At 52.4% G+C, this 14,955-nt stretch overlaps 6 protein-coding genes across 6 annotated transcripts; 2 read left to right on the top strand and 4 right to left on the bottom strand.

Moving 5' to 3' along the window:
• Window positions 1-133: 133 nt before the first annotated feature.
• Window positions 134-1,890, top strand: CDV56_102128 (uncharacterized protein; the record flags this gene model as incomplete). Its single annotated transcript, XM_026755747.1, has 4 exons — window positions 134-391; window positions 452-615; window positions 669-917; window positions 975-1,890. 4 exons carry the CDS (start codon window positions 134-136, stop codon window positions 1,888-1,890), a joined length of 1,587 nt encoding a protein of 528 aa, XP_026611298.1.
• A 154-nt stretch (window positions 1,891-2,044) lies between these two features.
• CDV56_101963 (quinone oxidoreductase family protein) lies at window positions 2,045-3,098 on the bottom strand (the record flags this gene model as incomplete). The annotated part of the gene is made up of 2 exons (XM_026755582.1): window positions 2,045-2,267; window positions 2,323-3,098. 2 exons carry the CDS (start codon window positions 3,096-3,098, stop codon window positions 2,045-2,047), a joined length of 999 nt encoding a protein of 332 aa, XP_026611297.1.
• A 2,073-nt stretch (window positions 3,099-5,171) lies between these two features.
• Window positions 5,172-7,448, top strand: CDV56_101348 (uncharacterized protein; the record flags this gene model as incomplete). The annotated part of the gene is made up of 1 exon (XM_026754967.1): window positions 5,172-7,448. The coding sequence occupies one exon, from the start codon at window positions 5,172-5,174 to the stop codon at window positions 7,446-7,448; it is 2,277 nt and encodes a 758-aa protein (XP_026611296.1).
• Window positions 7,449-7,614: 166 nt separating this feature from the next.
• On the bottom strand, window positions 7,615-8,391 carry CDV56_101200 (chitin deacetylase CDA4; the record flags this gene model as incomplete). Its single annotated transcript, XM_026754819.1, has 1 exon — window positions 7,615-8,391. One exon carries the CDS (start codon window positions 8,389-8,391, stop codon window positions 7,615-7,617), a length of 777 nt encoding a protein of 258 aa, XP_026611295.1.
• A 513-nt stretch (window positions 8,392-8,904) lies between these two features.
• Window positions 8,905-10,736, bottom strand: CLP1 (cleavage polyadenylation factor subunit CLP1; the record flags this gene model as incomplete). The annotated part of the gene is made up of 3 exons (XM_026754465.1): window positions 8,905-9,680; window positions 9,739-10,504; window positions 10,599-10,736. The coding sequence occupies 3 exons, from the start codon at window positions 10,734-10,736 to the stop codon at window positions 8,905-8,907; spliced, it is 1,680 nt and encodes a 559-aa protein (XP_026611294.1).
• A 1,021-nt stretch (window positions 10,737-11,757) lies between these two features.
• On the bottom strand, window positions 11,758-13,364 carry CDV56_100447 (KilA-N domain-containing protein; the record flags this gene model as incomplete). The annotated part of the gene is made up of 5 exons (XM_026754066.1): window positions 11,758-11,782; window positions 11,836-12,679; window positions 12,738-12,900; window positions 12,967-13,175; window positions 13,304-13,364. 5 exons carry the CDS (start codon window positions 13,362-13,364, stop codon window positions 11,758-11,760), a joined length of 1,302 nt encoding a protein of 433 aa, XP_026611293.1.
• Between the last annotated feature and the right edge of the window lie 1,591 nt (window positions 13,365-14,955).

Genomic DNA, 14,955 nt, shown 5'->3' with positions numbered 1-14,955 from the left:
TGATATTCAATTCTCTCTCTCTTGTCTACTTCCCATCCCTGTCATCCGACCTTTCTTCCACCTTTGTATCAGCTTGGTCAAATCATTTCTTTTATCTCTGAGAGCAAGCAATCTCATCGGTTCTCTCATGGCCATGGAGACTCCAGAAATCCCCTCAATCTGCTCTCAGGAACTCCCCCTTCGACCCCTCAAACAACACAACGACCCAAAAACTGAGCAGCCGAACATGACTACTCCTTCAGGACCTCAGATCAGCAAGCCAGTTGAAACGACTCCACCCCAGCCAGAAGCGAATGCGAATCAAGAGGAACTAGAGACTATCCCTGTTGATCTGGTGGAGCCAAAGAAGAAAAAGAAGAAAACCAACAGACCGAAAAGCAAACGCGGCAAGGTAAGGCCTCTATCCTTGACCGGAATGACTTATGATGGAACTGATACTTGCCCTCTGCAGAACAAACCGACAGGGTTCGAAGAGTACTACGTGGACGCCCCTATAACACCCGAGGAGTATGCAGAGGGACGAGAAATATACGATGTGTATGTGATCGATGCCACACTAGGAGATGAGTCGGCTGACAAGCAGATCACCTTATCAAGCTCTCGGCCTATCATTCAGTAAGTTCCTCGTGGCGACTAGGACTTATTGGTTGCAAATCTGACGTCCCTAGTCGAATGGAAGACGCGATCCTACGCTTTCAGAAGAAGCGGCGCATTGAATGTGACAGACGCGAAATATTCTTAAAGTACCTGCAATATGGAGGCGTCGACATCAGTCCAAAGATGTTCACGGGTACAGACCAACGCGATCTCAAGGAAATGGACAGTGAACAGATCCTCCTGGCCAGGGCCCAGACAAGCATCGCGCAGGAGCAATCGAACTTGCTCATTGACTTCGACGCTGTGGTCAAAGGGTATCTGTAAGCCTCCATGGCAACGCAATGCTGCCACGTATAATGAGACTGACGGCTGAGCAGGACATCCTACTTCCCGTACTACTTCAACCCCGAAACCGAGGACATGGTCAAGCTGGCCACAGTCACGATTTGGAACTTCCTCACGTACATCCTCCACCACGACGTAGTCCCAGAATGCAAAGCCAACATCGAGGAAGCCAGGAAATCCTGCGACATCGCCAGCAAAGAGCTTTGGAAAAACCAGCAGTTCACAGCCAAAGGACCCGGAGACTTCAATACCGCTTGCTCTACCCTCTTCGGCGGCGTCTTCTTCGACCTCTACGTTGAAGACGACCAGTGGAACAACAGCAAGGACGATACAGTGTGCATGACCAACGAGATCGCCCGTAAGGTGGTCAAGTTCGCGCTGGCAGGCGCCGGGACCGACAGACAGGCCGTCCGATTCCAAGAGCTTGCAAACGAAGACGCACTGCGGGCGATGCGGGTCGAGGACATCGATGGCTTTGAAGTCACCGCCATTATCTTTCCAGACGACGAGACGAAGGAATTTTACAAGGTGCACGCTCTAGATCTGCACCCCGTTGGAAGAATGCGGGCCAAGGCCTACCGCGACCCCGGCAAGCCCGACATTGACCTCAGCCCTGAGGAGAGACTGGAGTGGGAAGAGAGCGGTGCACCGGCATTGGAGTTTGACTTCTTCCTTGAGGAGAGTCTGCTGAAGTTGTGCTATCCGGGCATGAAGGTCATTACATCGGTTTGGGAACTTAACTGTGGATTCCATTACTTCGATGAGGTGTTCACAGCCTACTGTTCTAATTACACGGTTCTGGCCAACGATTTGATGATAGGTTGGAAGAAGCCGAAAGATTTGCGGATGGGAGATGATCGTGAGGCTGATGAGACTGATGATGAGGAAGGCAAGTGTTCAAAGGAAAAGGAAACAGAGGGTGCCCACGCTGTTGAGGAGGTGATCTGATTCGAGTTTCTTGTGTAGCTCCAGGGCGATCGACTCTGATTCCAGCAGCATCAGCATACGTTGATACACAATTCGATGGATTTTGATCAAAGAATCGATAATTCTCCTCATATATGTACACACGTAAATCCATGTTTCTGATTGGGCAAGTAGATCATGGCTTCAAGAGAGACTTTCCCGTAGTCTTCCTTCCCTCGAGGTCGATATGCGCCTGTTGAACCTGCTCAAGCGGGTAAACCTTGTGGATTCTGACCTTGAGTTGGCCAGACTTGAGCAGGTTGAACAGCTCATTGACATAGAATTCGAACTCTTCCCGGGTCTCAATGTAGCCGAAAAGAGTAGGACGGGCAACCTTGACACACTTGGGGGAGAGTTTACTGTCCAGGTTAGCCCGTGTGGAATCAGCGCAATGATGTGAAAGACCAAACTTACTTCAAAGGCAGAGGAGGAACGGGTCCACTGGCATTCCCAAACCAAACGATTGTACCCTTCCTCTTGACGGCCTCCAGGCTTCCTTCCCAGGTATCCTTTCCGACGGAATCATAGACCACATCCACGCCTCGGCCGCCGGTAATCTCCTTCACCCGCTTCACCCAATCCTTCCCCTCCTCGCTGCGGTAGTCAATGACATGATCCGCACCGAGGCTCTTAACCAGCTCGACCTTCTCAGGACCACCTGCAGTACCAATGACATGCGCGCCGATCGCCTTGAGGATCTGCGTCATGAGAAAGCCGGCACCACCAGCGGCAGCATGCAAAAGCACCCAGTCACCCTTCTGCACGGTATAGGTCTCCTTGGCCAGCGACAAGACGGTCAGCCCGCTCAGGAACGAAGCCATGATATCCTCATCCGAGATGCCGTCGGGAATCTTGACCGTCTTGACCGCAGGGACGGCAGTGTACTCCGCATATCCGCCGGTGCTGAGCCAGGCCACGCGGTCACCAACCTGGAAGTTGTAAGGGTTTGGTCCGGGCCCCAGGGCGACGACGGTGCCGGCGCCTTCGCGGCCGAGGACTTCGGGCTTTGGGGCGGGGTAGAGTCCCGTGCGGAAGTAGGTGTCGATGTAGTTGATACCGGAGATGTTGTTCTTGACGAGCAATTGGCCCTCTTGCGGGGTGGGGACGGGATAGTCGGTTTTGAAGTCGAGGACCTCGGGGCCGCCGGTCTTTTCGACCAGGACGGCTTTCATGGTGGTTGGGGTAGACATGGTGCGTGATTGCAGTCGGAATGACGGATGGAGATGAGAGCGAAGAGCAGAGAGACGGACGAGTGTGGGAGATCTGACCGTACTGGCGGTTGCTGTGGAGAGGGAATTGTTGAGGCGGGAGATGAATGCGCGGGAGAGATGCATTCGGTGTGAGGAGAGGATACGAGAGGTAGTGAGATTATTATAAGTATGGCCAGAAGAACCTTCTTTGGCGATCTCTCATCATTTTATAAAAGAGGATTTGTCATCGCGATTGCTATTCTCTGGTTATATCTCTACGACCCTTCCCCGCAGTTCCCCCACTATGGAATCATCCGCGATGGACGATGACCTCGGATTTGATCCGGCTTGGACTGGGAGTTATTTTATGATTTCGAAAGTAGCTGCTGTTCTCTCCCTTCATTAAGCAACTATCTTCGAATCTTGTCCCCTTAAACGTCTCATTTCGACATCGTCTCGTGTCTTCTGATAAATCAACTTCCGTCGGGTGTTATCCGAGTCCGTCGGATCTCTTCCTTTAGCCTTGTCCCCGACGATTGAGAGCAGAAGATGAAAAGGAAGTCAAAGATGAAAGATGAGAGATGAAGATCCTTGTACCAACAGTTACTTTTGATATGTGTGCAAATCCAGGGAAGGAATATGCTCAAGAAGTGTAGAAGTAAAGGAGCCTACCTTCAAGATATATCTTCATATTGATCAAGCAACAAGTGGCATACAGTTTGATTTCCCATCTTGATAAGACTAAAAAAGAAACGTTATCAATATATTCAGATGTAAAGAAGATCCTACAAGCTGAAAGATGACAGACAGATATCCAGGGGAGGGTGACTCAGAGTTATTGTGTTGGCTGTCTCTCCACCATACTCACTGCCAACAAACTCATCAATGCAATCCACTTTCTGCCTTGCACACATCCCATCATCAGAATCAACATTTTATTTTACACCTCATTGCTTGCTCTATAATTGCGCATCCCTATACCTCTCTGTTGATGAGAGTACCATAATTTGCCACCCAGTCCTCTGACTAGAGCTAACACAAACATCGTCACTTTGCCAGCCTCATTCTCGACATCAGTACACTGAGCAGGATACCAACAAGACATCGACATCATACGCCCTACCTTGCCCTCATCAATGGATTGAATATCCATCCATGCAACTCAATGACCAATAATCGTCGATGATGGCGCTGAAAAGGAGGCTGAGTGGAATGGATGCACTGTCGATGAACAACTGTCATGTCTATCCTACAGTATGTGGCGTTTTCATATCTGCAAGGCTCTCTCCGCAACAGCCCTTTCTTCATAAGAGATGATGATTCGTCCATTCAACATAAATCTCGACATTAGTGCTGATCCAGATTGGTTGTCCAGTGTGTCTTTGTCCGCCGGCGCAGGCGTCTGCAAGCCCGCAGCATGCGATTACCACTAGCATTGCCGACCAAGTATCATCATGTTTCGGTGCCTGTTGACATGTTCGAAGCATCACCACTCATTCTCACTGCGAACCCTTGACGTCTGGCTTCGATGAATGATCTGACATTTATGTATGGAGGTTGATTCGCTGCCTATTAACGCCCAATCCCCCGTGTCTGTGCTCTGATAGGGCCGCTATGATGAAACGCGCTGCCCAACCAGGCCCTTTACGCAATTTATATACCGAGCTTCCTGGCGCTGGCTCTTCCTGATTCTCTTTGTTCCCATAGACCCAGGGACAAAAAGTTTTTTTCTTCTTCTTTTCTTGTATAATAATCTTGTACACTACAGCTGACAACTTCCCGAGGATCCCCTTGGACAACATTCTGATACCTTTGTTCGCTCACATTTCTAGCCTGGTATTCCATTTATCGACATATTGCTCTGTTCGATCTCTCTGACGCTTGCACAACTCCGAGTGAGTCTGGGATTCGACGGTGCTACCATGCAAACCGTCGCCAGGGAAGGAGATCTAATCAGCCGTGCCACTGCCACAGGATAGCCTTTGCCAGTTCAGCTCCTCTGAGAGAACTTCATCTGTCTGCCGCTCCCCTGGAAGTCACCACGCATCTACCTTGGACTCATCGCGGCCGACAATGCCTCGGTTTGGACGCAAGCGGCCCCAATGGCCACCATCTCCCTTGGTGGAGGACGAAGCCGCCTCACTCTCGCGGGAACTCCACGGAATGTCCATGCTAGGAGAAAAGCCCGGGTTTGAAGGTGTCTGTTCCCGGGGAACCATTGACCAATGCCCTGTCATCCTGGACGTGCATATTTCCGAGTCTTCGAAGATGGGAAAGAATGACATGGAGGAGTGCAGCCGTGGAAGCAGTTCTTCAGATGATAGCACAGGACCAGCCACGCCACCTGAAAGATTTGTACAGGATCCACTTCTCCACGTCATTGATGATTCCCAGGAATTTCACTTGACGCCTCCTATGTTGCCTACTGCCTTGCCGGTCAAGGAGACAAGGCTTCAAACCCAGCCAAGTAAGGAGGAGCGTCAGCAGCCCAGGAAGTCACAACACACCGCCAGCAGCCGTCAAAGAATGGAGTCGACTCATACGACTTCCAGGTCCCAAAGTGCAAACGCAAAGAGAAATATTGATGTGAGAGCACCCACTCAAGATCCTCCTCGCAACCTTGAGCGTGTCTCTGTGCCTGCAAGGAACGGACAAAATCCCCTAGGGAGGCCAGCCGAGAAGACTTCTTCTGCCGCGGTCCCGAATCGTTCCGGCAGCGTGAAAGATGGGCGTCGACACTCCCCCGCCGAGTCTCAACAATCGCGCTCATCAGCCGGTTATGTCTCTGATTCGGCTGCAAACAAGTCCCCAACGAATCCTGGAACCGTGCATAAGGAGCCCCCTTCACAGACAAGCAAGAGAACTCATGGTGTCCCTCCTACGGTATCAGGCTTGGCTGAAAGGTTGGAAGAGAAATTGAGACAGCGACAGAAACTTCGCGAGTCTGAAAGCTCTGCTCAAGAAAGTGGGCTGCCTCTTGCTCATCCTACGGGTCGCACTGAACCGCTGTCCACCGAGCCTCCTCGAGCTTCTCAGTGCACTGCACCTCCCGAGGCTGTGTCAGGAGCTACCTCTCGCGGAACTCGCTCTAGGGCTCTGTCCACCCCAGCGAAGCCGATGCCCGCCGTCCCTTACTCAGAGGAAGCTGATCCGTTTTCTGCTTCATTCCGTACGGCGACGAGTGAGGCAATGGACCCTGTATCATTTCAGTCGACAACGAAACGAACAGTATCATTTTTCGGCGACAAAGAGCAGGAGCGCGAGCGATCAAGATCCTCGAGACGGCCGAGTCCTTCCAAAGCACTGGTTCGCCCACCTTCCCCAGAAGAAGCCAGTCCCTGCCTTCTGCCTTGTCCGCGGTCTGTCCCTATGACCGGGCACCAGGACTGGTATACCATCAAAGGGTTGGAACATCTTGACATCTGTCCTTCATGCATGAAACAGATGTGCAACTCGCAATTCCAAGATTTGTTCATCCCTAGTTTACCGGTACCACGTGGTCAGAGAGTTCGATGCTCGATGAGTGAGCCGTGGACACGACTCGCCTGGGTGCAGACCATCAAGAAGCAGCACGAGACTTTGGACATGCTCCATCAGATTACCCGGCCGCCGCCAGGAAGTAAGCTATGCACCGGACGCATCATCAGCGATCAGTTCTGGTACCGAATCATCGACCCGGAAACAGGCATGTACCTGCCAAAGTTCAACGTCTGCTCCGCGTGTATTCGCAACCTGCGCATTCTTATGCCGCAGCATCGCGAGACGTTCAAGAGAAGCACCACGATGCAGGAACGGGTCTGTGATTTCGTGGCGGACAGTCCGCGGTTCGTCCAATACATCGACCTGCTGGATATTGCTGCAAACCGCGCCGAGCTCGAACGCTCGCCACGGCCCGACGTGACCGAGTTCCTGGCTTACGCTCGCCGTAAGGTCGTGCTAAGGGACTGCCGCCGTGATCGACCGGTTCTTGGTATGTGGTACTACATGCCGCAGCTGCCCGAGTTCACGGTGTGCGAGGATTGCTACGACGACGTGGTGTGGCCGTTGGTCAAGGCGAGTAAGCCCATCGCGCGGGAGTTCTCGACCATGATGCGACTCGTGCCAGGGGACGCCCCGACTCGATGCCGGGAAGCCAGCTGCCAGCTGTACTCACCCCGGATCCGGGCCAAGTTCCGTGACGCCGTGCAGCGGAACGACCTGGCTTACCTGAAGCTGATCGCATTGAAGCGGTACGACGTTGAGCAGCACATGCGGGAACGACGTGAGGAGCTGTTGGAGGAGGAGCGCAAGGGCTATGACTGTGACGCTGAGCTGCGGAGGACCTTGCTCGAGTGGAGGAGATGGGAGTGAGGGTGGAACATATCGGGGGCTATCGCTGGCGACAAGCCTTGTTCACTGGGATTATCACAATGTAACGGTAATATGGGTATTCTATAGACATGTATCAACAACAACAATGAAGGCGAAAGTATGCACCAGATCATTCTGTACTTGTAGCCTCACCTCATAATCACCCTCACGACTCGGCAGCCTCCCTCACCAACTCACTCAGCGCCACAACCCGATACCCCCGTCTCCTCAACTCGGGCAAAACCCTCCTCAGCATCGGCACCGTCCAGCTCCTCCGATCATGGCAGATAATCACACTCCCCGGCCGCACCATACTCAGCACATGCGCCGCATTCACCCGCGCATACGGAATCTGCGGATCATGCGGATACACACTCCCCAGCGCAATGCGCAGCCCCAAAGCCCTCACCAGCCTCCTCATCCTCTCGCTGAAAAACCCGGACCCCGGCCGAAACCACCTAACGCCCGGCCCCTCCACCCCAACCCCGGCATACACATCACTAATCCGCGCCTGCACCTGCGCAATCTGCGCCGACAGCACATCATCGCCCAGCGCGCGCGACGGCTCATCCCGCATGGCATGGTTCCCCAGCTCATGGCCCGCGCGCACCAGCTCCCCCAGCACCCCCTCTCGCCCGTCAATCTGCGCGCCGATGAGAAAGAACGTCGCCGACGCGCCGTGGGCCCTCAACTCCGCCGCTATCTCCGGTGTGTATTGCGAGGGGGCATCGTCGATCGTCAGCGCGACCAGCTTCTTGTGCGGCGGGAGGGGAACGTGGAAGAGGACGTCCGGGTAGCGGTGTTGGAGGTAGCGGATTAGGAGGCTTGGCGGTTTGTAGATGAGGTAGAAGGGGGTGAAGAGGAGGGCAGTCAGAAGGATGGGGAGGAGCATTACGAAGAGGCGTTTGAGTTTTCGGCGGCGGCGGTAGCAGCTGTAGAGCATGGTTGGGTTTGTGCTTGTCTTAGGCCGATGATTTGGAGTTTGGAGATTTGGTTATGATGTAGATAGATGGTTGATGGGGTTGTTCCACCGGGCAGTTGCGTACGCGTCGCTTGATGACAACCAGATGGAGTACGGAGTAGTTCGTAGTCTTCTGTGATGAGTCTTATTTTTAGTATATAGATAATTTTAGTCATTGTTTATTTAACCCGGAGACTGCGATCAGCATTGAATATCACACAAAAATCTTCATCAACTCCATATTAGATGTGTATGGAATATCAATAGCGAGAACGCGCACAGGCTCAAGCTGGGAGTATGAAGAAGCTTACTCGATACTGCTAGTACTCAATGAAAGCCGACAGCAGAATCAAGTTAGAATGCATTGTCTAAATGTCTGTTATATACGGGTATCCCGGCCCAGTTGCGCACGCATTGTCACCCAACCCAACTCCGATTCTCATAGCCTTGACGAATGATTAAAACCCGCTATATATCGCTTCTGCCATGCATGTACTATCCCACCAACCCAACCACCTCTCCAGGCCACTTCTTACCCCAGACAATGGCCCTTGGCGGTACTCGCCCACCGATCGGAGCCAGGACGCGAATCTTGCCCTTCTCGCTATCTACATCGGCCACGTACAGGAATCCCATGAGACCGGCATCGCGAATCTCTGCCGGAGTGGCATTCGGCGCGGCATGTGTAATTGCGAGCAGGGAATTGGCAAGCGTGTTCGGTGCGGGAGGTGGGACTTTTTTCAGGGGAACAGCCGAGCTGCCTGGTGCTGCATCCTCGCCTGAGCCTGCTAAGCCAGGCACGGAGGAAGCGAACGGGGTCTCTTCTGTATGCCGGGACTCAGTACCCTCCGCGTCGTTGCTTCCTCCAGGGAAGAATGCGTCGCTGGTGCCGAATTGAGAAGGATCGTATTCGTCCTCATCTTCATCTGAAGAGGCGATTGTGTAGTTGTAAACGGCCAAGGAGTCGAAATCGAGCTGTTGGGCATGGGGGGAGAGCGTAACGTTTGTGGTCGAAGACGCAGACATCGAGAGTGCCGCCGATGCCGTAGAAGGAATAGGATTGCCGAAGAAGTATGTTCGAATCTGCGACTCGCGCACTGCCTTCATGAACGCTGCGTCGCGGTCCACGCAGCCGCCAGACTTGGAGAGCTTCACGACGGTGATCCGCTCATCCGACGCCGCAGCAGACGCACTGGACGTCGGCTTGTTGTCGTAGTTCTTCATCATGGTGCTGTAAAGCCGTTCTGAGCCTATGACCAGGATGGTCGTAACTGTACAGGTCAGTCTCATAAACAACGACGGAAGTAGAAAAGAAGGAAGAAGCCTCACTTGCAAACTCCGTCACGATGTGGTTGATAATCTCAAGACTACCCGGCTTGCCTGCGCTCAAAATGCCCGGCGTATCAACGATGATCCCCGTCTCGCGCGTGTCTTCATCCTCGGCCATCCGCCCCGTCACAGACAGCGCCAGCCGCGACACAATAGGTCGATAAACAGCACCCTCCGCCTCGAGCGGATTCTGCAATGGATAGAAATAAACCAACGGCAGCTTAACAGGCACCGCACTCGGCCCAGACATCGGACTACTCCCCCACCCCTCCTCAACATTCATCATCGTCCGGAATGCCGTCGCCGTCAGCGTCCCAGGGACGCTCAGCATGCCCTCCGCCGGATCCAAGTTGACCACAATCGGCTGCCTCCCGACCTTGGTCGCATAGGCCGTCAGAATCTTCGCCACGCTCGTCTTCCCCGCGTTCTCGGGACCCAGAATCAGCACCCGCGGCCCGTCCTTGCCCGTCGCCTTGGCCTCCTGGCGCATCGTCTCCAGCGCAAAATGCACATTCGCATACTCAACCATCGGCGTCTCCTCGGCTGTATACTCGCTCTGGCAGCCCCCCGCGCCGTAGCCGCGAGCCGCGTCGCCGTTCAGACCACCCGCCGATGCCAGCCCATCTACCGTCGATATCGCATCGCCGGCGCTGACCTCGAGTGTGCAGCCGTGCCAGGTGTAGATCGCCGCTTTCGTCCCGGAGAAGGTATACGTCTGTGATGCGGCAAGTTCTGTGCCGAAAAGCTCTGCGGTGCCGGCCAGTAGCTACAGCACGTAAGTAACGATGTATTAGCCCATTGCAATGCGTCATCGACACCTTATCAATCCGTGATCAAGCCACTTCGTCACTGTTACCCACCTTGACTCGTATAGCTGTGCCAAACGCAATCTCAAATCTCCATTCCGAGCCCTTGGACAAGGTAATCTGCGTTGGCGGTGCGGGGACAAACTCCCTCTCCGCTGAGGTCTGCGAGAGCTCTAACCCCGGGAGCGACATTGCATCGCTGTACTGCAGAGATAAATAGGCAAGTCCTCGATTTTCACAAGACCGACACAAATGCGACAGAATCAGAAGAAAAACTTGTCCTTGTTTCTATTGATTGAATGTGAAGCTGAAGGGTGTCGAGAATTGGTGCTGGAGCTCTTGGGAGCTTCATGATTGCGGTGATGTTTTGAATGTTTGCAGTGCGGATTGTTTCACCCTGTTATTACCAGACCTCAATAGTAATAAATTGATGCGTGGATTATTGCTACCAAAGTGAAGCATTTGATTTAACACATCCAAGTGCTCTGAAAAGAGTATGGCAAAGCCATCTTTTTGTACATGGTCGCATACTACGACTAATCTACAGTGCCTTAAGAAGACTGCCAGAGTCAATCATTCATATCATACTGCATTGCTTCGAGTCTGGGTCCAGTGAAGAGGGTCAAGTGCTTGAAAGGAGAAACGGGGTCGGGGTGCCGTAGATCAGGTATCCAGAAATCAAGTCAAGAACAAGGGGAGATAACGTAGAAAAGAAGGAATAGAGATGCAAAGCTTCTCTCTTTCAATGTCCCAACCCAAACACCATTGGCAAAGCTGCTGATACCCGCAAGACCTATGGACAGGAATATTTCCCTTTGCATCAAAAGGGGCACATTATTAAGAAAACCGATAGAATATCAATACAGTACATCAAGAATCACCAGGATGAGATATAGAAATGGCAATGCGATGGGTTTCATTGGAGGGGGAGCAAGTCCATGTTAGAGGCCAACAGGGGAGTTCGCAGACGAGGAACAGGCATGTGAGGGGAAGGAAACTTGGTAGGAAGGATGAGACCCTTGTCTTCAGTCTGGAGCAACATCAGACAATCCTTCTACCAAGGTAGAATGTGGTGAAGGGGAGGGGGGAAGTGTGGAAGTGAATCGTGTTGGACAATTTCCGGAACAATCAAACTCGATACAGCATGATTCATACGAGTAATCATACTCTGCTCCTGGCCCTCGGAGACCAGGAAAGAGCCGGGCTGGATTTCCTAGAAGAAATACGGAATGGAAGCCCTGGTGTATATCGTTAGACAGATTCTGACACCGGTCGAGTTTCAGATACTTACGCAAGTGCAAAGACAGCCGTAACACCGACCAAGGCACGGTTCCTCACCCGCTCACGCTTCAGCTTCTCTTCCAGGACTTTTGCCCTCTTGGCGCGCAGGGCCGAGGCCGCTCTGGTCTCATCATCCTCCTCGTCCTCACTGAGCATGTCGGTCTTGCGCTTTTTGGCACCCTTGGGTGACGAGGATTCCGGCTGTTCACCTTCGGTGGCCTGGACCTTGATCGCTTCCTCGACCATTTCCTTGGCTTTTGCGATCATCTTCTCTGTGTCCTCCGCAGAAGGTGCCTCGGGAAGGCTAACAGGCATCTCGACTGAGATCGTTGTCTGGGTGGTTCTGACATCGTCCACCGTGTCGGCAGTCGTCTTGACGTCAACCTTGACTTTTTCTTCTTCGACCTCATCCTCCTCAGGAATAGCGGCGACCTTCTTCTTGGGAGTCGGCTTGGTAGTTTTCTCTGTAACGGAGACCACTTTCTCTTCGACATACTCCTCCACGCTAGGCTCGACAGTTCCGTTGGCTGACCCAGCATCAGCGGTAGACGCAGTCATTTCCAAAGCGGTCTGAAGGCTGGCGCTGGCTGCACTGGCCTCCTCCACACTGGCCTCCTTGGCTGCGCGAGTCTTCCTCGGCTTGCGGGGGGAGGGGACTCTCTTACTGGGCGAAGCAGACCGCCCCCTTCTCGTACGCTGCGAGGGGGCAGAGAGCTGAGTTGGGGCTTCAATGGGCGGGAGTTCGAATTTTGGAGGAGGTGTAATCTGCTTCTTTGGGGTTTGAGGAATCTCTGTAGGATCGAGCAGAGCGCGAACCCAATCATACATCTGGTATTCCTTGGCCAGCTCCAAAGCTATGGACAATCAGAGTAAATTCTCTTGGGGATGTTGGTGAAATCCAGGCGTGCTTACCTAGTATGGGGCTGATCCAGATATTGCCGGCGATTTCATCCTCGCTGGTGCCCTCCCGAGTCTTCAAGTACTCCCGTTCGGCCTTCTCTTCCTCCAGCTTCGCCCATGGGAAAGCGATCTTGAACATCCCAGTAGCGCTGACATATCCATCCTTGCTCCGTCGCTGATTGAATGAAAGCGATCAGAATCAGCCGCTGTGAATGTCGAAGGGCGAAGCGGCTTCACTCACCATGAGAAAGTAGGTATCCGGGTGCTGCACAGGGGCATGCGACGCGAAAATCTCGGAGCCTTTCAGGTCTTTTGGCAGTTTCGCGCGCAGATGGGCATATTCAAACGGGCCCAAATTCTCAGGCTTGGTTGCGTTGGACGTTCCGATCTGCGTCGGCTTGACAGCGAGGTGTGTTTTCCCTAGACGGCGGAGCGCCAGGAGTTCCTCGTCTGTTCTCCCCCGGAAGGAACGGGTTAGCCCAGCGCAATGCTCATGTCGTACAGCGCCTCCTGGTTGAAGGGTCGAGAGCAATTTTGGAGTCGGGGATACGAAAAGAAATGGTAAAGTTTCAACTTACACGAAGGGGATTGATCCGGGAGGATGAAAGGGTTGTTCCTTTTGGGCAGAGATCGCACCATGATGTATGGCTAATATGGGTCTAGATGGTATAGTGAAGGATGTGAATGCGCCTGAGAGTTAAGGACGCTATTCTTCTGATGGTTGATTGATAACTTTTGCGCGCAGGGAAGGATTGCGAGATGCGACGCCAAAGCGGCGGCCACGTTGCAGGCGCGTCTGCGGTTGCTGATTCTCCTCGGACACACTTGAGGAGATAGACGTCACCACAGAAGGGTGCACACACAACGGTGATAGCACCGCACGCAAATGATTTTCTGATTTGATTTGATTTTGGGCGGATGATAAACTCTCGCGGGGTGGGAGGGTACACAGACAGATCCGCAACGAGCCAGGAGATAATCAATTCGCGATCAAAAATACGACTGGAAGTTGATAAAAGATAAAAGTTAAGGCAAAAGTAGGGGGAAGCAAAATAAGAAGAGCAACAAATGGGGGGGGTTTGCTGGGCTCGGGCTTCTTACGCTGTCCTTACCGTATCGTTGATTCAACAGTATCGAATCACTCTTGGCAAATAGTCATCGGCCAATTATAAGTGAGGAAAAATCACAAGAGTTGCCCAAAGAGGTAAGATAGCAGTGAGCTCGGTACATCCCCCGGTATTCGATTACGAGGATGTGACAGGCGGTGGTCTGCCATGGTATTAATGCCTTGATGCCTCATCTGATGAGGTTGTGCTTCTTCTTCTTCTTCTTCTTTTTCTTCCTCTTCTTCCATGGTTGTTGATTCATCCTCGCTCGCGTCATGGTGATCCCCGTCCCATCAATATGCTGTTGATGAGTTGTGCAGATGATTACCCAGTGAGACGACGCGTTTATCGAATTGATTGAAACAGCCATGCAACCTCGAGGCATCTACCTTAGACTAACGGCCAATTGCTAACATCTTCGAAGACATCCTACTTATCTCTCGAATGTATCGATGATAACTACCATCTCAGTTTATGACAAAGTTGAGTGCTCGAGTCAACCCAGGCCTCGAAGTCGAGAAAGACTTCGAGAGGAGGCACTTGTTCAGAGACCAAGGGACAGAAGCCATCCGCTAAAGACACACCGCTTCATTGTTATTTAAGCCTTGAAGCTTGAATTCGACAACAAGAACCAGACTGTCGTCCGGGACATATAGTTCTATTGATCCAAGGTCGGTATCCATTTCTTCTCCCCGGCTAGAAGAGAAGCTGTAGTGCCTTCTAGTCATTGCAATCTGCTGCAAGGTCTATCTAATTGTTCGCATATCGAATCGACGAAGAAGCCAAGATCAGCCCACATCCTGTGTCCCAGAGTAGGCTATGTAGCCTTACTTTGTGCAATGAACCCCACTATGCCTGCTCTCACTGAACTGCAAAGGCACAGACAGAATCGTACAATCATCATGATAACAACCTCAATCGACATCACAATGGCAGAGAACATGGTTTCAGAGACCATATCCCGACTGTCAGCTCACAAGGCTACCCATTCACCCCTGAGGGACGATGTCGATACAATGAGCATTATGATAACTAAGATCTTCTACTAAATTCTAGGCCCTGCCCTCACCGCCCTTCTCATGAATCCATAATCTCGAAGCAATTGGTATCTCATACCTTTCCCC

The sequence above is a fragment of the Aspergillus thermomutatus genome, assembly GCF_002237265.1.
Source record: "Aspergillus thermomutatus strain HMR AF 39 chromosome Unknown NODE_236, whole genome shotgun sequence".
NCBI lineage: Eukaryota > Fungi > Ascomycota > Eurotiomycetes > Eurotiales > Aspergillaceae > Aspergillus > Aspergillus thermomutatus.
Note: the sequence above shows the minus strand (reverse complement) of the source record. Positions and strands in the feature narration are given on the sequence as shown.